Here is a 26,423-nt window from a genome sequence, read left to right on the forward strand (position 1 = left end):
GGTCAGGATCGCTGCTGCATCGCTACATGGTCGCTGGTGAGCTGTCAAACAGGCAGATCTCACCAGCGACCAGTGACCAGCCCCCAGCCAGCAGCGACGTGCAAGCGACGCTGCGCTTGCACGGAGCCGGCGTCTGGAAGTTGCGGACACTGGTAACTAATGTAAACATCGGGTATGGTTACCCGATGTTTACCTTAGTTCCCAGCGCACACCACTTAGCTTAGTGTGTGCAGGGAGCAGGAGCCGGCACTGGCACCGTGAGAGCTGCGGAGGCTGGTAACGAAGGTAAATATCGGGTAACCACCTTGGTTACCCAATGTTTACCTTGGTTACAGCTTACCGCAGGCTGTCAGACGCCGGCTCCTGCTCCCTTCACATTCAGGATTGTTGCTCTCTCGCTGTCACACACAGCGATGTGTGCTTATCAGCGGGAGAGCAACAATAAAAAAACGAACCAGGGCTGTGTGTAACGAGCAGCGATCTCTCAGCAGGGGCCAGATCGCTGCTCAGTGTCACACACAGCGAGATCGCTAATGAGGTCACAAAAAACGTGACTCAGCAGCGATCTCAGTAGCGATCTCGCTGTGTGTGAAGCACCCCTAAAGGTGGGGATGTCTGAGTCTACTTCCTGGCCTCTCTCTTGACTATCCCTGATCTTATACCCCCTCCCCCGGTAGGGCCGGGACAAGAATGTGATTTAACCCACAGAAATAGACAGACAGAGGAAACCAAAACTCTGTCTTACAGCACACGCACACAGAGGTATAAGACAATAAGATAAGGAGGAAAACAAGAGGAGGAAGGAAACAACAAGATGACGGGTAAAATCCACAACAACTCTAAGGGTACCTTCACACTTTAGCGATGCAGCAGCGATCCGACCAGCGATCTGACCTGGTCAGGATCGCTGCTGCATCGCTAAATGGTCGCTGGTGAGCTGTCAAACAGGCAGATCTCACCAGCGACCAGTGACCAGCCCCCAGCCAGCAGCGACGTGGAAACGACGCTGCGCTTGCACGGAGCCGGCGTCTGGAAGCTGCGGACACTGGTAACTAAGGTAAACATCGGGTATGGTTACCCGATGTTTACCTTAGTTACCAGCGCACACCGCTTAACTTAGCGTGTGCAGGGAGCAGGAGCCGGCACTGGCAGCGTGAGAGCTGCGGAGGCTGGTAACGAAGGTAAATATCGGGTAAGCACCTTGGTTCCCCTTTGTTTACCTTGGTTACAGCTTACCGCAGGCTGTCAGACGCCGGCTCCTGCTCCCTTCAGATTCAGGATTGTTGCTCTCTCGCTGTCACACACAGCGATGTGTGCTTATCAGCGGGAGAGCAACAATAAAAAAACGAACCAGGGCTGTGTGTAACGAGCAGCGATCTCACAGCAGGGGCCAGATCGCTGCTCAGTGTCACACACAGCGAGATCGCTAATGAGGTCACAAAAAACGTGACTCAGCAGCGATCTCAGTAGCGATCTCGCTGTGTGTGAAGTACCCCTAAGCACAAAGCAACTCTTTCTCCAGCAAGGCTGGGACACCACAACAAGCAGACCAACACATAATAAACTATAGTTGGCGTGGGTTGAAGATTTCCTCCAGCCTAAGGGGCACTTTGCACACTGCGACATCGCAGGTGCGATGTCGGTGGGGTCAAATTGAAAATGACGCACTTCCGGCATCGCATGCGACATCGCAGTGTGTGAAGCCTGGATGATACGATTAACGACCGCAAAAGCGTCGTAATCGTATCATCGGTGCAGCGTCGGCGTAATCCATGATTACGCTGACGCGACGGTCCGATGTTGTTCCTCGCTCCTGCGGCAGCACACATCGCTGTGTGTGAAGTCGCAGGAGCGAGGAACGTCTCCTACCGGCCTCACTGCGGCTTCCGTAGGATATGCGGAAGGAAGGAGGTGGGTAGGATGTTTACATCCTGCTCATCTCCGCCCCTCCGCTCTGATTGGCCGGCTGCCGTGTGACGTCGCAGTGACGCCGCACGACCCGCCCCCTTAACAAGGAGGCGGGTCGCCGGCCACAGGGACGTCGCACGGCAGGTGAGTGTGTGTGTGAAGCTGGCGTAGCGATAACTTTCGCTACGCCAGCTATCACCACATATCGCTGCTGCGACGGGGGCGGGCACTATCGCACTCGGCATCGCAGCATCGGCCTGCGATGTCTTAGTGTGCAAACCCCGCCTAAATGTGAGGGGCAGATGTGATTGGATTACTTACAACATGTGATCAAAGGAGCCAAACGAGCAGGCAAGAAGAGGTTAACTCTTGCAAGCCTGTCGACGCTTGGGTCTGCCTGTGTAAATCAGAGAAACCATCAGACGGAGTGTCAGAATCTGCAATGTGAACAGAGCCTGACGCCGCCATGACAGTCGGCGAGGTTTGTGCAAAACTCTGTGTCAATAACCCATTCATGTACAGGCATCTTTTAATTTTTGCGCTTTCGTTCTTTATCCTCCCCTTCTTCCAAGAGCCATAACTATTTTATTTTTCTGCCTCCATAGCTGTATCAGGGCTTGATTTTTGCAGAAAAATTGTAGTTTTGAATGATATCATATAATGTACCAAAAAAAAAAGAAATCCCAAGCATGATGAGAATGTCCCGCAATTCTGCCATTGTTTTTTTGGGTTTTCTTTTTGTGGTAAAACTGACAAAACAACATGATTCCCCAGGTCAATACAAAAATTCAGAGATTACAGATTAACGCCCCGCATCACCAAATAGGTGCTCTGGAGAAAGATACAGTAATCTTAAGGAGGAACTCCGGCACACTACCCCGAAAAAATAAAGAAAAAGAAAAAAAGAAGAAACAACGTCCTTGCAGTCAAAAAAAGAAAAATGTATTGGTGAACAGCTTCAGTAATGGGGACCTCCCACTTATATTAAGGAAATGGCAGCCTGCTATTTAGAATATGAGGCATATGAAGAAATAACCCCAAAGGGGCAGAAACAGGGTCAGATGCCAGACATGTTAATTGCGTGTGTATCCCGGTGTGCCGTGCACACGCGATTAACATGTCTGCCATTTCCTCAGTATAAGCGGGAGGTCCCCAATACTGAAGTTCACGCATGATATAACTTCTATTCACTTTAGCTTGCTTGAGTTGCAGGCTGCTGTCCTTTTCAGGCATCTGTAGCCTTTATAGCAACCGGACATCTATATCCGGTCTAATCTACAGATCCCAAACCATATGACGGCATCTGTCAGCTATCTATTTAGGCCATTTCTTTACTGCAGCCCCTCATATCAATAAGCACATCTTTCCTAGATAGCCCTGTCTGATGAAAGCCGAAAAGGCCGAAACGTCACAATATGTCAGATTGAGCAATATGTCAGATTAACTACAATTTTCAACCTGTACACCGATACATTTTTCTTTTTTTGACTGCAAGGATGTTGTTTCTTCTTTTTTTTCTTTTTCTTTATTTTTTCGAGGTAGTGTGCCGGAGTCCCTCCTTAAGAGTACAAAAATTCGGAACTTGGTGAAAAATAAAAAATTGGTTTGTTTCACCATTTTCAGAGACATGTAATTTTGACAGTCTTTTACATACATGACAATATCAATGATGTTATTTAAAAAAAATAATGGTAAATGTCTTAACTTTCTGTTTGGAATATGATATAACATTCTTTATTTATTTTTTCAATTTTAAAACTTTTTAAAAAACTATTTACCCTTTTCTTTGTCGCTCCATTGGGAGACCCAGACAATTGGGGTGTATAGCTTCTGCCTCCGGAGGCCACACAAAGTATTACACTTAAAAGTGTAAAGCCCCTCCCCTTCTGCCTATACACCCCCCGTGGATCACGGGCTCCTCAGTTTTTATGCTTTGTGCGAAGGAGGCACACATGCACGCATAGCTCCACAATTTAGTCAGCAGCAGCTGCTGACTATATCGGATGGAAGAAAAGAGGGCCCATAACAGGGCCCCCGGCATGCTCCCTTCTCACCCCACTCTGGTCGGCGGTGCTGTTAAGGTTGAGGTACCCATTGCGGGTACATAGGCAGGAGCCACATGCTGTTTTCCTTCCCCATCCCATCAGAGCTCTGGGCGAAGTGGGATCCTAATCGGTCTCCAGGCACTGGGACCGTGCTCCCTCCGCAGCCCCTGGGGAATCTGCTGGACAGGAGCCGGGTATCGTCAGGGACAAGGCCCTGCTACTGTGAGGTACTCTGTGTCCCCTTGGGGGCGGCGCATGGAGCGCTTGTGTCATACACGCTGCAGCACTGCTGGGTGTGTTAGTGCGCCGGGACTACCGCGCTGACCGCGCTTGTTTGCCGGCCGCGCTTGTAACTTTAGTCCCCGGCTTCTGCGGCCTAGTACCGCATACTCCCGCCCCCAGGCCTGCCAGTCAGGGGAAGGGCGGAACGCTGCACTGGACGTCAGCGCTGAGGGCTGGAGCATACTTTGTATCCTCCTCCCCCCTCACTGAGCACCGTGGGGACCAGATTCCCACACTTTCTAGGGCACGCCCATGGCCCCCTCCTCCTCACAGAACGCCGGCAGCCATTCCTGTCAGCACTTCTGACGCTGGAGAGGAGAGACAACACGGCTCTGGGAGGCCCAGGCAGGGAATCTGGTGGTCACACAACCGCTTGGGCGGTCGGTAAGCCGCACCTGTTTCTAGGTGCTAGCCCCCCTGGGCGCTGAAGTGTATATATATTGTGAGATAGTGGGTCCATTGATATGTGACGGACGGTACGTATCTCCCAGAATGCGTACAGAAACATATTAGAGCCCTAGATAGTGGTCAGTCCTGTAACCTCCAGGCCGGGTTATGCAGGTGGCTCATGTCCACAGTTCTCATTTAAAAGCTCTTTGTAAAGGCCTGGGTGTGGCAGAGTTGCTTTGTAAGCTGCAGAGCAAGAAGCTGAGAGGAGTTCAGACCCGTGTGGTGTGATAACACAGGTCTGTGGGGCTCCCTGAAAAGCAGTACGGGGTACAGTAAGACCGTCTTCTAAGGCAGCGGGTACCTGTGTGACGTGGTAACCTATGGACTGTATATAGCCTGGATGTATCCTGAAGGACGTATTTTCCTGTGCAACAGCGGTAAATAAACTTATGTTGATTGGACTTTCTGGGTCACTGCCTCTTTGTCGTCCTGGGGGACCCCCACCCCGCTACATTATGGTGGAGAATGCGGGCATTTAGACTTGAGGCATACCCCACCGCTGCATGTCAATAATCAAGCCTGCTACGCTACAGTATAAACCCGCTGACAACATGGAGGAGCTTCTGCGGCAGCTGGTAGTCACTCAGCAGAAACAACAGGAGCAACTGGGTCTGTTCCAGCAGCAACTAAGTCTGTTCCAACAGTACCACCAGGAATCCCAGCAGCAGCACCAGGAATCCCAGCGGCATCATCAGGAAACCCAGCGACAACAACAGGAGGCGAACACATTTCTACAGCAGCAGGTTGCGACCCTGCGTGAGACAGCGCCAGCAACTGCCTCCAATCAACGGGTACCCCGGGACAGGGTTCGCTCTGCCCTACGGAAGCTAAGCCCGGAGGATGACGTGGAGGTCTTCCTTACGGTATTTGAGCGCACAGCAGAGCGGGAAAAACTGCCAGCGGATCAGTGGGCGGAAGTGGTGGCTCCGTTCCTGATTGGGGACGCCCAGAAAGCCTGCTTTGACCTCAGCCGGGAGGATGCCTTGGACTACGAGAAACTGAAAGGTGAGATCCTTGCCCGTCTGGGGGTCAATACCTACGTGCGGGCTCAGCGGGTATTTGCCTGGACCTATGTGGAGACCTGTCCGGCCAGGTCTCAGGCATATGACCTACTTCAATTGGTAAAAAAGTGGCTGCAGCCGGAGATGTTGTCTCCAGCCCAGATGGTGGAACGGGTGGTGGTCGACCGGTTGGTGCGGACTCTGCCGGTCGCTATACAACGCTGGGTGGGGCAAGGGGACCCGGGTAACCTGGACCAGGTGGTGAGTCTAATTGAGCGTTATACCGCCATCCAGGACTTTATACGAGACTCTGCCCCAGGGCGTCAGGCCCGGCGGCCACATGACCGGGGCCAAGAGACACGTACGGCGCAGGTGAACCCCAGAAACCAAACCCACATTGAGGGGGTAACCCGCACTGAGAGTGGCAAAAGACTAGTCCCCCCAAGAATTGTAACAAAAACTGGTGGGGCCACCGCTATGAAGTGCTGGAGATGTCAAGGGCCCGGCCATATTGCAGCTTATTGCCCTTTGATTACGGAGGCCATGGATTGTGACTACACCCGCCGAATGTCTATGTATGCTAATACGGTGTGTGCTGCACACCCTTTTCTTGAACCCCCTCTCTGTCCTGTGTATATAAATGGACATCGGGCAGAGGCCCTGTTGGACTCGGGCAGTATAGTGACCCTCGTACATGGGTCGCTGGTATCGGGGTTGGAGTCCACGAAGAGGGAGGTTGGGATTGTATGTATACATGGAGAGCTCCGCAAATATCCAACAGCAGAGGTAGGCCTCTCCACTCCGTGTGGAGATGTGACACATGTAGTAGGAGTGGTGAAAACTCTACCATACGGGGTAGTGCTGGGCAGGGATTTTCCGTTGTTCTGGTGCTTGTGGGAGAGAAATGGCACATCTTCCCAAGCAAGAATGGGTTCGGGTGCAGAGCCCGACGATCCCGAGGCGGGAATACCTGCTGTAGGGATCACCGACCTTGGGACAGGGGGAGAACCTGACCGGGGTCCCCTAGAAGTATTGGCGGGAGACAGCGAAGAGACCGTAGCGATCCCGGAGCTGGACACGTCCCGGGAGGCCTTCGGGACGGCACAGCTGAGGGATCCTACCCTCTCCCAAGCGTGGGGTAACGTAAAAGAGGTGAATGGGGTGGCCCAACAACCAGGGGCAGAAGCTGTCTTTCCCCGCATGGCGGTTTATAATGATTTACTCTACCGAATAGACAAAATCAGGGAAGAGATAGTAGAACAATTGGTAGTGCCCCAATCCCACCGTCGGGTAGTGCTTAACATGGCTCACACACACCCCCTGGGGGGGCACTTAGGGGTTAGCAAGACACAAGAGCGTATTTTACAGAGGTTCTTTTGGCCGGGAGTGTACGCAGAGGTACGGAAGTTCTGTGAAACCTGCCCGGACTGCCAATTGACTTCGCCCATTGCAAGTTTCCGGAGTCCATTGGTGCCTCTCCCTATTATAGAGGAACCTTTTGAACGAATTGCAATGGATCTGGTAGGACCCCTGGTAAAATCCGCGCGCGGTCACCAACACATATTGGTGGTTGTGGATTATGCCACACGCTATCCCGAGGCCATTCCGCTGCGCCATACCTCCGCTAAGCTTATTGCTCGGGAATTATTCGCCATGTTTTGTCGTCTTGGGCTACCAAAGGAGATCCTGACTGACCAGGGAACCCCGTTTATGTCCAAGGTGACAAAAGAATTATGTAAACTGTTGAAAATAAAGCACCTGCGCACATCGGTGTACCATCCACAAACCGATGGGCTGGTAGAGCGGTGTAACAAAACCCTTAAGTCCATGCTTAAAAAGGTGGTTGCCAAGGACGGGAGGGACTGGGACATGCTGTTGCCCTATCTTATGTTTGCGCTCCGAGAAGTACCGCAGGCGACCACGGGGTTTTCACCATTCGAGTTGCTCTATGGCAGACACCCTAGGGGCTTGCTGGACGTAGCCAAGGAAACATGGGAACAGGAGCCCACCCCATATAAAAGTGTGATTGAACATGTGGCCCTAATGCAGGACCGCATTACAGCGGTTTTGCCTATCGTAAAAGAACATATGACAAGGGCACAAGGGGCACAAAGGCGCACTTATAACACACGAGCCACCCTCAGATCTTTTAATGTAGGGGATCGGGTCTTGGTTTTGGTGCCCACTGCCGAGAGTAAACTGCTGGCCAAATGGCAGGGGCCGTATGAGGTTCGGGGAAAGTGGGGGAGGTGAACTACCGAATATATCAGCCGGGGAGGAGGAAGCCGGAACAAGTGTATCATGTTAACTTGCTTAAAGCCTGGAAAGACCGCGACTGTATGGTGACGGGAGTAACACCGGTGGGGGCATGTGAGGGTCCTGTAGTGCCGCTCATCCTGGGACCCGAAGGGGGGGTACACCTAGGCGACACCCTCACTAAAACGCAGCGTCGTGAAGTTCGGAAGTTGGTACAGCAGAACTCGGATGTGTTTTCCGAGTTACCCGGCCGTACTTCGGTTATCCAACATGACATTGTCACCGAGCCTCGGGTAAAGGTGCGTATGAAACCGTACCGGGTGCCCGAGGCCCGGAGACAAGCCATTGCAGCAGAGGTGAAACAGATGCTTACTCTAGGGGTGATTGAGAAGTCAAAGAGTGACTGGGCTAGTCCCATTGTGCTGATTCCAAAACCCGACGGGTCGCTACGTTTCTGCAATGATTTCAGGAGATTGAATGAGGTTTCCAAGTTCGACCTTTACCCTATGCCCCGGGTGGACGAACTTATTGAACGGTTGGGAAAGGCTCAATATTTCACGACGCTTGACCTCACCAAAGGCTATTGGCAGGTGCCACTGACAGAGTCGGCCAAGGAAAAGACGGCCTTTATTACACCAGAGGGGCTCTATCACTATGTTGTCTTGCCTTTCGGTTTACATGGAGCCCCGGCTACTTTCCAAAGACTGATGGACATAGTGTTGGAGCCCCATCAGAAGTACGCATCCGCCTATCTAGATGACATCATCATCTTCAGTACCGATTGGCAGACCCACTTGTCCCAGGTCCAGGCCGTCGTTAACTCCCTGCGGGCGGCAGGATTGACCGCAAATCCAAAAAAATGTGCAATCGGTCTGGAGGAAGCCCGCTATTTGGGGTACGTGATTGGCCGCGGGGTGATCAAACCTCAAGTAAATAAAATAGAGGCCATCCAAAAGTGGCCCAGACCTGTGTCCACTAAACAGGTGAGGGCGTTCCTCGGCATTGTTGGGTATTACCGGCGGTTTATACCGGACTTCGCCGGGAGAACAGCGGCTTTGACTGACCTGTTGAAGGGTAAGAAGGCGGCTATGGTACGCTGGACCCCTCAGGCTGAGGAGGCGTTTCGGTCCATGAAGACTGCCTTGTGTGGTCAACCGGTCCTCATTAGCCCCGATTTCGGTAACACCTTCTTGGTGCAAACAGATGCCTCCGAGGTGGGTCTGGGGGCCGTACTCTCGCAAGAGGTGAACGGAACTGAGCACCCGGTTACCTATCTGAGCCGGAAGCTTACCCCGGCAGAAAAGAATTATAGCGTAGTGGAGAAGGAGTGCTTGGCTATTAAATGGGCCTTGGAGTCCCTGCGCTATTATTTGCTCGGGCGACAGTTTCGGTTGGTAACGGACCACGCGCCCCTTGTCTGGATGAGAAATGCGAAGGAACGGAATGCCCGGGTCACCCGCTGGTTCCTGTCCCTTCAGAATTTCAGTTTTACGGTGGAACATCGGGCCGGTTCATCCCAGGGCAATGCCGATGCCCTGTCACGGGCGGCCTGTTTGGGAGCGTCCGTTCATCCCCTCGGGTTTGAACGGAGGGGGGGGGTATGTGAGATAGTGGGTCCATTGATATGTGACGGACGGTACGTATCTCCCAGAATGCGTACAGAAACATATTAGAGCCCTAGATAGTGGTCAGTCCTGTAACCTCCAGGCCGGGTTATGCAGGTGGCTCATGTCCACAGTTCTCATTTAAAAGCTCTTTGTAAAGGCCTGGGTGTGGCAGAGTTGCTTTGTAAGCTGCAGAGCAAGAAGCTGAGAGGAGTTCAGACCCGTGTGGTGTGATAACACAGGTCTGTGGGGCTCCCTGAAAAGCAGTACGGGGTACAGTAAGACCGTCTTCTAAGGCAGCGGGTACCTGTGTGACGTGGTAACCTATGGACTGTATATAGCCTGGATGTATCCTGAAGGACGTATTTTCCTGTGCAACAGCGGTAAATAAACTTATGTTGATTGGACTTTCTGGGTCACTGCCTCTTTGTCGTCCTGGGGGACCCCCACCCCGCTACATTATATATGCTTATATGCTATACATTTACTCTGTACGGTCGCACTGTTGGTTTTTGGCTATATACCCTCCCGGATTGTAATCAGAGGAGACAACAAGCATGTCGTCCGCAAAAAGCAAGGGTGCCAAAGCACAGGCTTACTTTGCAACCTGTACCTCATGTGCGGCTATGCTACCGGCAGGTTCCACCTACCCTCATTGTGTGCAATGCTCGGCCCCTGTGGCACTTACTCAGCCGGAGCCTCTGCCACTGGTGGCCCAAGTGGAACCACCTGCTACCACTGTCCAGGTGACAGGGACGGAGTTTGCAGTATTTGCTGACAAACTTTCTGAGAGTATGGATAAATGGTCTGCTAAGATACTAGAAGCCTTGCAGTCCAGACCGGTAACACAGGCCCCGGGCACTGTTGAATCATTGACCCCAGGCCCCCCTCGGTTGGAGCAGCAAAGTGCTCCTGGGGTGACTCATAGGTCCCAAGGTGAGGTCTCTGACACGGACCGCAGTCCCAGACCGCCTAAGCGGGCTCGCTGGGAAATTCCCTCGACTTCATCACACTGTTCAGGGTCTCAGCAGGAGGACTCTCTAGAGGATGAAGCGGAGGTGGCAGATCAGGATTCTGATCCTGAGGCCGCTCTCAACCTAGATACACCTGAAGGAGACGCCATAGTGAATGACCTTATAGCGTCCATCAATCAGGTGTTGGATCTTTCTCCCCCAGCTCCTCCAATTGAGGAGTCAGCTTCTCAGCAGGAGAAATTCCGTTTTAGGTTTCCCAAGCGTACAATGAGTACGTTTCTGGATCACTCCGACTTCAGAGAGGCAGTCCAGAAACACCGAGCTTGTCCAGATAAGCGCTTTTCTAAGCGCCTTAAGGACATATGTTATCCCTTCCCCCCTGACGTTGTCAAGGGCTGGGCTCAGTGTCCCAAGGTGGATCCTCCAGTCTCCAGACGGGCGGCTAGATCCATAGTTGCAGTGGAAGATGGGGCTTCACTCAAGGATGCCACTGACAGACAGATGGAGCTCTGGTTGAAATCCATCTATGAAGCTATCGGCGCGTCTTTTGCTCCGGCATTCGCAGCCGTATGGGCACTCCAAGCTATCTCAGCTTGTCACTCGCAGATTAATGCAGTCACACGTGCCTCTGCTCCGCAGGTGGTGTCCTTAACCTCTCAGGCGTCGGCGTTTGCGTCCTACGCCATTAATGCTGTCCTGGACTCTGCGAGCCGTACGGCGGTAGCATCCGCCAATTCGGTGGCAGTCCGCAGGGCCATGTGGCTACGTGAATGGAAGGCAGACTCTGCTTCCAAAAAGTTCTTAACCGGTTTGCCATTTTCTGGCGACCGCCTGTTTGGTGAGCGATTGGATGAAATCATTAAACAATCCAAGGGAAAGGACTCATCCTTACCCCAGTCCAAACCAAACAGACCTCAACAACGGAAGGTACAATCGAGGTTTCGGTCCTTTCGGCCCGCGGGCAGGTCTCAATTCTCCTCGTCCAACAGGCCTCAGAAGGATCAGAGGAACTCCGATTCATGACGGTCTAAGTCACGTCCTAAAAAGACCGCCGGAGGAACCGCTCCCAAAGCGGCCTCCTCATGACTTTCGGCCTCTTCACACCGCATCCTCGGTCGGTGGCAGGCTCTCCCGCTTTTGCGACGCCTGGCTGCCACAGGTACAAGACCGTTGGGTGAGAGACATTCTGTCTCACGGTTACAGGATAGAGTTCAGCTCTCGTCCTCCGACTCGATTCTTCAGAACATCTCCGCCCCCCGAGCGAGCCGATGCTCTTCTGCAGGCGGTGTGCACTCTGAAGGCAGAAGGAGTGGTGATCCCTGTTCCTCTTCAGCAACAGGGTCACGGCTTTTACTCCAACTTGTTTGTGGTGCCAAAAAAGGACGGATCTTTCTGTCCTGTTCTGGACCTAAAACTGCTCAACAAACACGTAAAAACCAGGCGGTTCCGGATGGAATCGCTCCGCTCCGTCATCGCCTCAATGTCCCAAGGAGATTTCCTAGCATCAATCAACATCAAAGATGCTTATCTCCACGTACCGATTGCACCAGAGCATCAGCGCTTCCTGCGTTTCGCCATAGGGGACGAACACTTTCAGTTCGTGGCACTGCCTTTCGGCCTGGCGACAGCCCCACGGGTCTTCACCAAGGTCATGGCAACAGTGGTAGCAGTCCTACACTCTCAGGGACACTTGGTGATCCCTTACTTAGACGATCTGCTTGTCAAGGCACCTTCTCGAGTGGCATGCCAACACAGCCTGAACATTGCTCTGGAGACTCTCCAGAGATTCGGGTGGATCATCAATTTTCCAAAGTCAAATCTGACACCGGCCCAATCACTGACATATCTCGGCATGGAGTTTCATACTCTCTCAGCGATAGTGAAGCTTCCGCTGGACAAACAGCGTTCACTACAGACAGGGGTGCAATCTCTCCTTCAAGGCCAGTCACACCCCTTGAGGCGCCTCATGCACTTCCTAGGGAAGATGGTGGCAGCAATGGAGGCAGTTCCTTTTGCGCAGTTTCATCTGCGTCCACTTCAATGGGACATTCTCCGCAAATGGGACAGGAAGTCGACGTCCCTCGACAGGAACGTCTCCCTTTCTCAGTCAGCCAAAGCCTCCCTTCGGTGGTGGCTTCTTCCCACTTCATTGTCGAAGGGGAAATCCTTCCTACCCCCATCCTGGGCGGTGGTCACGACGGACGCGAGTCTGTCAGGGTGGGGAGCGGTCTTTCTCCACCACAGGGCTCAGGGTACCTGGACTCAGCCAGAGTCCTCCCTTCAGATCAATGTTCTGGAGATAAGGGCAGTGTACCTTGCCCTAAAGGCGTTCCAGCCGTGGCTGGAAGGCAAGCAGATCCGAATTCAGTCGGACAACTCCACCGCGGTGGCATACATCAACCACCAAGGCGGAACACGCAGTCGGCAAGCCTTCCAGGAAGTCCGGCGGATTCTGCTGTGGGCGGAAACCACAGCCTCCACCATATCCGCAGTTCACATCCCGGGTGTAGAAAACTGGGAAGCAGACTTTCTCAGTCGCCAGGGCATGGACGCAGGGGAATGGTCCCTTCACCCGGACGTGTTTCAAGAGATCTGTTGCCGCTGGGGGATTCCGGACGTCGACCTAATGGCGTCCCGGCACAACAACAAGGTCCCGGCATTCATGGCACGGTCTCAAGATCACAGAACTCTGGCGGCAGACGCCTTAGTTCAGGATTGGTCGCAGTTTCAACTGCCTTATGTGTTTCCTCCTCTGGCACTGTTGCCCAGAGTGTTACGCAAGATCAGGTCCGACTGCCGCCGCGCCATCCTCGTCGCTCCAGACTGGCCGAGGAGGTCGTGGTACCCCGATCTGTGGCATCTCACGGTGGGTCAACCGTGGGCACTACCAGACCGACCAGACTTGCTGTCTCAAGGGCCGTTTTTCCATCTGAATTCTGCGGCCCTCAACCTGACTGTGTGGCCATTGAGTCCTGGATCCTAGCGTCTTCAGGGTTATCTCAAGAGGTCATTGCCACTATGAGACAGGCCAGGAAACCAACGTCTGCCAAGATCTACCACAGGACGTGGAGGATATTCTTATCCTGGTGCTCTGATCAGGGTTTTACTCCCTGGCCATTTGCCTTGCCCACTTTTCTTTCCTTCCTTCAATCCGGATTGGAAAAGGGTTTGTCGCTCGGCTCCCTTAAGGGACAAGTCTCGGCGCTCTCTGTGTTTTTTCAGAAGCGCCTAGCCAGACTTCCACAGGTACGCACGTTCCTGCAGGGGGTTTGTCACATAGTCCCTCCTTACAAGCGTCCGTTAGAACCCTGGGATCTGAACAGGGTGCTGATGGCTCTTCAGAAACCACCTTACGAGCCAATGAAGGATATTTCTCTTTCACGCCTTTCGCAGAAAGTGGTCTTCCTAGTAGCAGTCACATCACTTCGGAGAGTGTCTGAGCTAGCAGCGCTGTCATGCAAAGCCCCTTTCCTGGTGTTTCACCAGGACAAGGTGGTTCTGCGTCCGGTTCCGGAATTTCTCCCTAAGGTGGTATCCCCCTTTCATCTCAATCAGGATATCTCCTTACCTTCTTTTTGTCCTCATCCAGTTCACCAATGTGAAAAGGATTTGCACTTGTTAGACCTGGTAAGAGCACTCAGACTCTACATTTCTCGTACGGCGCCCCTGCGCTGCTCGGATGCACTCTTTGTCCTTGTCGCTGGCCAGCGTAAAGGGTCACAGGCTTCCAAATCAACCCTGGCTCGGTGGATCAAGGAACCAATTCTCGAAGCCTACCGTTCTTCTGGGCTTCCGGTTCCCTCAGGGCTGAAGGCCCATTCTACCAGAGCCGTGGGTGCGTCCTGGGCTTTGCGGCACCAGGCTACGGCTCAGCAGGTGCGTCAGGCGGCTACCTGGTCGAGCCTGCACACTTTCACGAAACACTATCAGGTGCATACCTATGCTTCGGCAGATGCCAGCCTAGGTAGGCGAGTCCTTCAGGCGGCGGTTGCCCATCTGTAGGAAGGGGCCGTTTTACGGCTCTATTACGAGGTATTATTTTACCCACCCAGGGACTGCTTTTGGACGTCCCAATTGTCTGGGTCTCCCAATGGAGCGACAAAGAAGAAGGGAATTTTGTTTACTTACCGTAAATTCCTTTTCTTCTAGCTCCAATTGGGAGACCCAGCACCCGCCCCTGTTCCCTTCGGGCTTTTGTTTTTTGTGTACACATGTTGTTCATGTTGAATGGTTTTCAGTTTTCCGAACTTCCTTCGGATTGAATTTACATTAGACCAATTTATAAGTTTCCTCCTTACTGCTTTTGCACCAAAACTGAGGAGCCCGTGATGCACGGGGGGGTGTATAGGCAGAAGGGGAGGGGCTTTACACTTTTAAGTGTAATACTTTGTGTGGCCTCCGGAGACAGAAGCTATACACCCCAATTGTCTGGGTCTCCCATTTGGAGCTAGAAGAAAAGGAATTTACGGTAAGTAAACAAAATTCCCTTCTTTTTAGGGGGGCCATTTAGAGTTTTGTAATCTGCAATCATTTGATCGTGGGCACTGTATACTGTAATACCATGGTACTATTCTATTGCAGTATATAGTACAATTACCGATCTCCTATGAAGGCCAGTAATACAAAATTGAACACTTGCTGCCTAATTCAACCTATGATCAAAAAGTGATTTTCCAAATCGGAGCCTATGTTTTAAATATCGTGACTCTGCGCCAGTATTAGTTACAGGGTAAAACCACTCACGTTTCCTTCCCTAGTGCACTACCAGGAAAACAGGCCTTCATCAGAGATGTTAAAGAGAATATCAATCTCCTGCGGAAAACTGGACAGGAATGTATAAAGAGAAGGATGAAGGCAATTCAGGAAGGAGATGACATACCCGTGGATATCCTGACACAAATTCTTAAAGGGGCAGGTATGCGTGGATAAATTGTCATTATAAGGGTTTATACACATGAGCATATAATTCGGACAAGTGTGTGGCACCCCAGTAGTCCGGTTGCAACAGTAGCGTTGCCCTTCTCACAGGATGTTATTCTATGCCTAGAAGCAAGAAGGGGGTCCCCCACATTAGGTAGCACCAGCAGCACACGTTTCCCTGACTCTATACCAGAAGGGTGAACTCTAAAACCAGTTCATGGGGAGCTTCCCTATGCATTCTGGCCTGGGGGAGGGGTCAGCTGAAAGGGAAGGAGAGGAGAAAAGGAAGTGAATAGAGTAGAAAAAAAGTCTGGGGAACAGAGCAATGACAGAGCTCTCCCCAGAGCAGAGCGCAGAGACACAGGATGCCGGAGTTCTAGGTTGTACAGGATCTGAGGTCCCAGCAGCTGAATCCGGAGGGCAGGAGACTGCATATCTCTGGCCATATATAGAACACCCGGCTGCACAGCAGCATATGAGAGCCCTGAGAAGCTACCAGAGGAGCAGCACCAGTAAAAAGGCTCACACTGCCTTCCATATGAATGAGAAACAGTACAAACACCAGGAAGAGGGCCACAGCATAGCTTTAAGCAGCAGGGACCTACACAGAACAGCACAGAAGGAAGGCCTCTGAACCCACCTGGCTAGGTGGATCCCCAATTGCTTCCAGGCTGCCGACTGAACCAGTTTCCCTGGCCTGCACCATCCACTACCAGGTAAAAAGGTAAAGGAAACTACAATCCCTGTGTCGTCCAGTTATTAGCTGCGTTTTTAGTCCTGCACTCCAATGTTAATTCCTCCATCATAGACTATACCGGTTGCCCTGGGGCCCCACTCCACCTGTGGGGAGCTGTACCATCATTGCTGTATCATCTTCTGCCCCAGCGGTCCCATCCAGCAGCGTCGGCCATACATTGCCGAATACTACAGGTGGCGTCACGACTCCTCCCCTGTAAATATCCCTCATCTAAACGACACCGCCAGGGTCACGGAGTCGGGCCCTCCCGCCGTGACCTCCCAACAGAATCGCCCCTGTTCCGAGTGCCCCACAGACCTGGTGGGCGTGTCAAGTGCAATGCAATAAAAAAAGGCCTTGCACTCAGACCAATGTTATTCTATTCTGTGTTTCTTTTTCTCAGCTGTATTCGGTCGATGGAAAAAATCGTAGCAAGCTGCGAGTGGGCCCATAAATCAGACGAAACTAACCAATTCAAGTCTATGGGTGCAAGGACAAAAATTGGATGCCGCATGGACCATCTGTGTGCCATCCACTTTTTACGGATACATTACCATTCTGTAGCATAGAACACTGTAAAAGATTGTTGAGTAATAGCTGTTGAGAAAAAAAAAACCGCATTGCATACGGATGGCATACACGTCATATGGATGCAAGGCAAGAAAATAATTGCACGCTCTGATTGCACTCGCATTACATACGGAATACCAAACAGATGTCACTCTGGATGAGAATGGGACCAATTTATTATATGCCAGTGTGAGCGAACACTTAGGGCGGCTTTGCACGTTGCAACATCGCACGTGCGATGTCGGTGGGGTCAAATCGAAAGTGACGCACATCCGGCGTAATTTTCGACATCGTAGTGTGTAAATCCTAGATGATACGATTAACGAGCGCAAAAGCGTCGTTATCGTATCATCGGTGTATTCTCCGACATTTCCATAATGCTGGTGCAGAGACAGGTAGGATGTTGTTCCTCGTTCCTGCGGCAGCACACATCGCTGTGTGTGAAGCCGCAGGAGCGAGGAACATCTCCTACCTGCCTCCCGGCTGCAATGAGAAGGAAGGAGGTGGGCGGGATGTTTACATCCTGCTCATCTCCGCCCCTCCGCCGCTATTGGCCGCCTGCCGTGTGACGTCGCTATGATGCCGCACGACCCGCCCTCTTAGGAAGGAGGCGGATCGCCGGCCAGAGCGACGGTCGCAGGGCAGGTGAGTGCATGTGAAGCTGGCGTAGCAATAATGTTCGCTACGCCAGCTATCACAAGATATCGTACCTGCGACGGGGGCGGGGACTATCGCACTCGACATCGCAGCATCGGCTTGCGATGTCGTAATGTGCAAAGCCGGCCTAAGGGATGGTGTTATGGACATAAGTATTCCAATACTGGGAAATAAAGCCTATCTTAATGCAGCCGCACCTGCACCTTACTGGTTCCTGTACTGACTAGTATCCCTAACTGCATAGCCCCAATAGCTCCTGCACAGGCTGCAATATCCCTAGCAGCAACACTAGAAATCCATAAGGCTGCTTTCACACCTCCGATTTTTCCTGTGCGGCACAATCCGGCACTTTGCAGGAAAAACGCAACCGGTATTTTTTGCTGCCGGTTGCGTTTTTCCTGCATAGACTTTAATTAGTGCCGCATTGTGCCGCATGGGCTTGCTTTCCGTCCGTTTTTTGCCGCATGCGGCAGATTTAGCCAATGCGGCGGCCGGATGGAACGTTGCCTGGCACGTTTTTTTGTGCGGCAAAAAAACCCGCATCGTGCAGCATCCGTCCGATGCGGCGCATTTTTTAATGCATGCCTATGGACGCCGGATGCGGCACATGCGGCAAAAAACGCATCCGGCCGCCGCATGCGGTTTTTGCCACTGCACATGCTCAGTAGCATGCCACAAGCGGCAAAAACCGGATGGGCCGCATTTAAAAAACTTATGCAAAGGATGCGGCTTTTTCGCCGCATCCGTTGCATAGGTTTTAGAGCCGGACTGGCCGGCTCTGCACCTACCGGATGTGTGAAAGCAGCATAACTCGAACCTGTCTGCCTAAAAGGCTGTCAAGTTTTTCTCATACCTCCTGAGGAACCAGAGAAGAGGTTGCTACGCACTATAAACCAAGATATGAAAAGTGTGCAGAGATACATACGGTAGGTGCACAAGTGGATCAAAGAGAAATAAATGAAAGCAAGGGTAAACTCCTAACAACCTAACGAAAAAAAAAATACATGCAAAAAAGGCAAGTGAGAAAATATAGAGACAACAAGACTGGTCTCTGCTTAAATCCCTTAGCGGCAGAACTGGAACTCATTAGTATTAATCCACATAGAAATAGAGCCAGCAGAGAAGGCTAGTATCAGGAGAGTATGAATAGCCCCACTCAGTATGTGATAGGACAGATGAAAAAATGATCAAGTGAGAACACCTGATAACCGCAAACCAAAAGGACAGAAGCAAAGCTAAAAGGCAATCAGCATTCGGACAAGGACTGACCAGGGAAGGAAACTGACCACGCAGCACAAGGTCACCGGATCGGGTCACAAAACCCGATGCATGACAATATCTTATTATCTTCTTCTATTTTTCCTTTCAGAGTTGGAAGATGGCTGCAATCAGGAGGATTTAATAGATAACTTTGTCACATTCTTCATAGCAGGTTAGTAATTTCAGCTATGGAAAGGATATATCTATCTACCTTTTTATCGATCTAACCCTCTATCTATCTATCTATCTATCCACCCACCCACCCATCCATCCATCCATCCATTCATCCATCCATCCATCCATCCATCCATCCATCCATCTGTCTTTATGATACTATGAATTGGACCACTGATTTGCTTATGGTTTCAGGGCAAGAAACAACGGCCAACCAGCTTTCCTTTGCAGTGATGGAATTAGCACGAAACCCAGAGATCCTGACGAGGTAAATCTATGTTATTCAAAAATGAAGTATTTTATAGCTCTATCATTCAAGTGGGAACTGAGGAACAAAAGTGCAATAGGGTCTCAACTGGTAACAACCTGGATAGTCTATAGGATACTTTCTTACCTTGAAAGGTTGTGTACAGACAACACTGACCAGGATTATATATGACAGCTGCTGCAGAACTCATGGACTGCAAGGCCAAAGGGAGACTTGTATGGGATGAACACGTGGATTTTCTCGCCTGAAAAGCCGCGTTTTCATTCCACGCAAGTCTCCTTTCTACCATTGTTGTAGTAGCCCAATCTACTTCCCAAAGTGTGAGCTCTTGAGATCATGTTCAATAGCTTCATCCAGAGAGCACAGAGACAACACACTTATGTGTCAGGTCTATATAACTCCAAGGGTTATCCCAGAGTCAATTTTTATTTATATTTTATTATAAAGCAGTTTAGACTTTAGCCATGTCTACAAAGTGATACACATGCAATGCTAAATGACAGTAAATAAATCATTGTTTCTCAAAAAATGGTGAGTACTATCACCAAACTGGAAAACCCATCTGCCGAGTGAATCTATGTAAGATATATTAATATAATAACTCTAGCACCATTATGTTAATTCTTGGACAGAAAATACTGTAATTCTGATTCCTCAGGGTCCAGACTGAAGTGGATGAAGTTATTGGCTCCAAAAGAGACATCGAATATGAAGATCTTGGGAAATTGCAATATCTGTCTCAGGTACCTGGCACATTATCATTTTTTCCATATCTGCCCAAGACAAAATACCACCTGGTGTCCATGCTATACAGTCTGCACAGATCGCATCTACCAAATAACTTACAATTCAAATATTCTTAATTACAGCAACGTTTAATGCAAATAATAATAAAAAAACCCATAAAGGTTAATCTTGAAATTAGGTTCTGTTCACATTTGAATTTTAGACATACAGTACTTACCTTACTATGAAACACTGGACACCACAGTGAAACTCTGATGGACCCTGTTGTTGTGAAAATTGTCCCTTACAATGGCTATCAATTGCTATAAATGAAAGCCACAATCCAGAGTAACTAAACAAATAAGAAATCTATAAAAAAAGAAGGGAATTTTGTTTACTTACCGTAAATTCCTTTTCTTCTAGCTCCAATTGGGAGACCCAGACAATTGGGTGTATAGGCTATGCCTCCGGAGGCCGCACAAAGTATTACACTAAAAGTGTAACGCCCCTCCCCTTCTGCCTATACACCCCCCATGCTCCCACGGGCTCCTCAGTTTTGGTGCAAAAGCAAGAAGGAGGAAAAAAATTATAAACTGGTTTAAAGTAACTTCAATCCGAAGGAATATCGGAGAACTGAAACCATTCAACATGAACAACCTGTGTACACAAAAAAACAGGGGCGGGTGCTGGGTCTCCCAATTGGAGCTAGAAGAAAAGGAATTTACGGTAAGTAAACAAAATTCCCTTCTTCTTTGTCGCTCCATTGGGAGACCCAGACAATTGGGACGTCCAAAAGCAGTCCCTGGGTGGGTAAAATAATACCTCGTAATAGAGCCGTCAAACGGCCCCTTCCTACAGGTGGGCAACCGCCGCCTGAAGGACTCGTCTACCTAGGCTGGCATCCGCCGAAGCATAGGTATGCACCTGATAGTGTTTCGTGAAAGTGTGCAGGCTCGACCAGGTAGCCGCCTGACACACCTGCTGAGCCGTAGCCTGGTGCCCCAAAGCCCAGGACGCGCCCACGGCTCTGGTAGAATGGGCTTTCAGCCCTGAGGGAACCGAAAGCCCAGCAGAACGGTAAGCTTCGAGAATTGGCTCCTTGATCCACCGAGCCAGGGTTGATTTGGAAGCCTGTGACCCTTTACGCTGGCCAGCGACAAGGACAAAGAGTGCATCCGAGCGGCGCAGGGGCGCCGTACGAGAAATGTAGAGTCTGAGTGCTCTCACCAGATCTAACAAGTGCAAATCCTTTTCACATTGGTGAACTGGATGAGGACAAAAAGAAGGTAAGGAGATATCCTGATTGAGATGAAAGGGGGATACCACCTTAGGGAGAAATTCCGGAACCGGACGCAGAACCACCTTGTCCTGGTGAAACACCAGGAAAGGGGCTTTGCACGACAACGCTGCTAGCTCAGACACTCTCCGAAGAGAGGTGACTGCTACTAGGAAAACCACCTTCTGTGAAAGGCGTGAGAGAGAAAAATATCCCTCATTGGCTCGAATGGTGGTTTCTGAAGAACCATCAGCACCCTGTTCAGATCCCAGGGTTCTAACGGCCGCTTGTAAGGAGGAACGATGTGACAAACCCCCTGCAGGAACGTGCGTACCTGTGGAAGTCTAGCTAGGCGCTTCTGGAAAAACACAGAGAGCGCTGAGACTTGTCCCTTAAGGGAGCCGAGCGACAAACCCCTTTCCCAGTCCAGATTGAAGGAAGGACAGAAAAGTGGGCAAGGCAAAAGGCCAGGGAGAAAAACCCCGAGCAGAGCACCACGACAGGAAAATTTTCCATGTCCTGTGGTAGATCTTGGCGGACGTTGGTTTCCTAGCCTGTCTGAGATTTGATGTGTTCTTATGCCTGATGGTCCTGAGGAAGGGAGCTGAGACTCCAGAAACGCGTAGACCTGTGCAAAATAAAGATCCATTAATCTGAATACCTGAGAAGTGATCATTGGCGCGGCTCAAATAAACCCTATTTTCCTCTATTGTTCTCTGTAACACCCTGGGCAACAGTGCCAGCGGAGGAAACACATAAGGGAGCTGAAACTGCGACCAATCCTGAACTAAGGCGTCTGCCGCCATAGCTCTGGGATCTTGAGACCGTGCCATGAACGTCGGTACCTTGTTGTTGTGCCGGGACGCCATGAGGTCGACGTCCGGCACCCCCCAGCGGCAACAGATCTCCTGAAACACGTCCGGGTGAAGGGACCATTCCCCTGCGTCCATGCCCTGGCGACTGAGATAATCTGCTTCCCAGTTTTCCACGCCTGGGATGTGAACTGCAGAGATGGTGGAGGCCGTGGCTTCCACCCACATCAAAATCCGCCGGACTTCCTGGAAGGCTTGCCGACTGCGTGTGCCGCCTTGGTGGTTGATGTATGCCACCGCTGTGGAATTGTCCGACTGAATTCGGATCTGTTTGCCTTCCAGCCACTGCTGGAACGCTTTCAGGGCAAGATACACTGCCCGTATCTCCAGAACATTGATCTGAAGTGAGGACTCTTGCTGGGTCCACGTACCCTGAGCCCTGTGGTGGAGAAAAAACCGCTCCCCACCCTGACAGACTCGCGTCCGTCGTGACCACCTCCCAGGATGGGGGTAGGAAGGATTTCCCCTTCGATAATGAAGTGGGAAGAAGCCACCACCGAAGGGAAGCTTTGGTCGCCTGAGAAAGGGAGACGTTCCTGTCGAGGGACGTCGGCTTCCTGTCCCATTTGCGTAGGATGTCCCATTGAAGAGGACGCAGGGGAAACTGCGCGAAAGGGACTGCCTCCATTGCTGCCACCATCTTCCCCAGGAAGTGCATGAGGCGCCTCAAGGGGTGTGCGTGACCTTGAAGGAGAGATTGCACCCCTTTCTGTAGTGAACGCTGCTTGATCAGCGGAAGCTTCACTATCGCTGAGAGGGTATGAAACTCCATGCCAAGATATGTCAGCGATTGGGCCGGTGTCAGATTTGACTTTGGAAAATTGATGATCCACCCGAAACTCTGGAGAGTCTCCAGAGTAGCGTCGAGGCTGTGTTGGCATGCCTCTTGAGAGGGTGCCTTGATCAGCAGATCGTCCAAGTAAGGGATCACCGAGTGACCCTGAGCGTGGAGGACCGCTACTACAGTAGCCATAACCGTGGTGAAAACCCGTGGGGCTGTTGCCAGGCCGAACGGCAGTGCCACGAACTGCAGGTGTTCGCTTCCTATGGCGAAGCGCAAGAAGCGCTGGTGCTCTGGAGCAATCGGTACGTGGAGATAAGCATCTCTGATATCGATTGATGCAAGGAAATCTCCTTGGGACATTGAGGCGATGACGGAGCGGAGGAATTCCATCCGGAACCGCCTGGTCTTTACGTGTTTGTTGAGCAGTTTCAGGTCCAGGACAGGACGGAAAGACCCGTCCTTCTTTGGGACCACAAACAGGTTGGAGTAAAAACCGTGACCCTGTTGCTGAAGAGGAACAGGGACCACCACTCCTTCTGCCTTCAGAGTGCCCAGCGCCTGCAGAAGAGCCTCGGCTCGCTCGGGAGGCGGAGATGACCTGAAGAATCAAGTCGGGGGACGAGAGGTGAACTCTATCTTGTACCCGTGAGACAGAATGTCTCTCACCCAACGGTCTTTTACCCGTGGCAGCCAGGTGTCGCAAAAGCGGGAAAGCCTGCCACCGACCGAGGATGCGGATTGAGGAGGCCGAAAGTCATGAGGAAGCCGCTTTGGTAGCGGCACCCCCGGTGGTCTTTTTAGGACGTGACTTAGACCGCCATGAATCAGAGTTCCTTTGATCTTTCTGAGGCCTTTTGGACGAGGAGAATTGGGACCTGCCCGCGCCCCGAAAGGACCGAAACCTCGACTGCCCCCTCCTCTGTTGGGGTATGTTCGGTTTGGGCTGGGGTAAGGATGTATCCTTCCCCTTGGATTGTTTGATGATTTCATCCAAACGCTCGCCAAACAATCGGTCGCCAGAAATTGGCAAACTGGTTAAGCGCTTTTTGGAAGCAGAATCTGCCTTCCATTCCCGTAGCCACAAGGCCCTGCGGAGTACCACCGAATTGGCGGATGCAACCGCCGTACGGCTCGCAGAGTCCAGGACAGCATTAATAGCGTAAGCCGCAAATGCCGACGTCTGAGTGGTTATGGACGCCACCTGCGGCGCGGACGTGCGCGTGGCTGCGTCAATTTTGGCTTGACCTGCTGTGATAGCTTGTAGCGCCCATACGGCTGCGAATGCTGGGGCAAAAGAAGCGCCGATAGCTTCATAGATGGATTTCAACCAGAGCTCCATCTGCCTGTCAGTGGCATCTTTGAGTGAAGCCCCATCTTCCACTGCAAGTATGGATCTAGCCGCCAGTCTGGAGATTGGAGGATCCACTTTGGGACACTGAGTCCAACCTTTGACCACGTCAGGGGGAAAGGGATAACGTGAATCCTTAAGGCGCTTAGAAAAACTCTTATCTGGACAATCATGGTGATTCTGGACTGCCTCTCTGAAATCAGAGTGGTCCAGAAACATACTCGGTGTACGCTTGGGAAACCTGAAACGGAATTTCTCCTGCTGAGAATATCCAACATTTGATTGATGGACGCAATAAGATCGTTCACTATGGCATCACCATCAGGAGTATCAAGGTTGAGAGCGGCCTCAGGATCAGAATCCTGATCAGCTGTCTCCGCATCATCCACCAGAGATTCCCCCCGCAGAGACCCTGAACAATATGAAGATGCCGAGGGAATTGCCAAGCGAGCTCGCTTAGTCGGTCTGGGGCTGGGGTCTGTGTCAGAGCCCTCAGCCAGGTATCTATGAGGAACCCCGGGGGGACATTGTTGGTCCAACTGAGGGGGGCCAGGGAACAATGATTCAACAGTGTCCCTGTGCTGAGATACCGGTCTGGACTGCCAAGGCTTCTAGTATCTTAGCCATAGTCTCAGAGAGTTTATCCTGCGGCGCAGGCAGCATAGTAAACCTGTGTTTTGGCACCCCTGCCTTTTGTGGGCGCCATGCTATTGTCTTCCCTGAGCACACAATAGGGTATATAGCCAGAAATCAACTGTGCACCATACAGTGTAAATATACATATAATTTATAATTACACTTCTGCACAATGGGGCTAGCACCACAGGTGCTGCTTACCACCCGCTTAAAGCGGTTGTGAGGCCACCAGAATCCCTGCCTGGGTCTCCCAGAATATGTCCCCCTCTGCAGCGTCCGAGGAGCTGACAGGAATGGCTGCCGGCGTCCTGAGGAGAGGAGGGAGCCGTGGGCGTGACCCAGAAAGTGCGGGAACTGGAGCCCCACTGTGCACAGTGAGGAGGGTGGAGTATGCAAAGCATGCTCCAGCCCTCATTGCTGCTCGTCCCGAACAGCGTCCCGCCCTTCCCCTGCCTGTCAGGGCTGGGGGTGGGAGGAAAAGAGACTAGGCCGCAGAAGCCGGGGACTCGAGTAATAAACGCGGCCGCCGTAAAAGCGCGGCCGCGCGGAAGTCCCCGGCGCACTACAAGTCCCAGACGCGCCTCAGTGTTAAACATGGCAGCGGCGGTCAGCGCGGTCGTCCCCAAACACAAACACACTCAGCGACGCTGAGTGTGTAATGGCACATTTAACCCGGTCAGCGCCGCGGTCCCCGGTGCACTAGCACACCCAGCAATGCTGGAGTGTTGCTGTGCGCGGTCCCCACGGGGACACAGAGTACCTCCAAGTAGCAGGGCCATGTCCCTGAACGATACCCGGCTCCTATCCAGCAGGCTCCTCATGAGTTGTGGATGAAGCACGGTCTCAGTGCCTGGAGACCGATAGGATCCCACTTCACCCAGAGCCCTAAGGGGGATGGGGAAGGAAAACAGCATGTGGGCTCCAGCCTCCGTACCCGCAATGGATACCTCAACCTTAACAACACCGCCGACAAGAGTGGGGTGAGAAGGGAGCATGCTGGGGGCCCTATATGGGCCCACTTTTCTTCCATCCGACATAGTCAGCAGCTGCTGCTGACTAATCTGTGGAGCTGTGCTGTGCATGTCTGCCTCCTTCGCACAAAGCAAAAAACTGAGGAGCCCGTGGGAGCACGGGGGGTGTATAGGCAGAAGGGGAGGGGCGTTACACTTTTAGTGTAATACTTTGTGCGGCCTCCGGAGGCATAGCCTATACACCCAATTGTCTGGGTCTCCCAATGGAGCGACAAAGAAATATACAACTATAATAAAAAAAAATTATATATACAATGTAATATCAGGACAACAGGTGGCAAATTAACTCTATTAGTCTTAGCTTACATTTTTATTACATTTGTTTAAAAGCCTAATAGGATGTAGCCACTGTTTAAAGAAATGGGGAGCTTTGATCGATGGGGTGTCTGGGCCCGAAGACCCCAATAATTCCACAAAGAAGGTGCAAAAGCATAAATGGAGCTTGAGCAAGGCGTTGGACAGGCTCAGTAGAAATTCAAAGGTTCTATACATCTCTCTACTTGTGGTCAAAGATAAGTTGGGCTCTTATGGATTTTTCTTTCAGTAAAAGGTGGGCGTCTCAGGACACAGACCCCACCAATAAAAGTCAGGTGCAGAAGCTAAATCGGTAGTCCAAGGTCACCAGTTCACAGCCCTGTAAACCTC

The 26,423-nt window shown here is 51.5% G+C and overlaps 1 protein-coding gene across 1 annotated transcript in view; it reads left to right on the top strand.

Annotated features, from left to right (window-relative positions):
- The window catches only part of LOC142258225 (cholesterol 24-hydroxylase-like), a 71,946-nt gene that overhangs the window by 36,141 nt on the left and 9,382 nt on the right, over positions 1–26,423 (top strand). The window contains exons 8-11 of the mRNA XM_075330735.1: positions 15,283–15,435; positions 18,773–18,835; positions 19,033–19,105; positions 19,764–19,848. Of these exons, the coding sequence (XP_075186850.1) occupies positions 15,283–15,435; positions 18,773–18,835; positions 19,033–19,105; positions 19,764–19,848 (374 nt within the window). The remainder of the gene's footprint in view (positions 1–15,282; positions 15,436–18,772; positions 18,836–19,032; positions 19,106–19,763; positions 19,849–26,423) is intronic.

This window comes from Anomaloglossus baeobatrachus, chromosome 12 (genome assembly GCF_048569485.1).
Source record: "Anomaloglossus baeobatrachus isolate aAnoBae1 chromosome 12, aAnoBae1.hap1, whole genome shotgun sequence".
Classification (NCBI taxonomy): Eukaryota; Metazoa; Chordata; class Amphibia; order Anura; family Aromobatidae; genus Anomaloglossus; species Anomaloglossus baeobatrachus.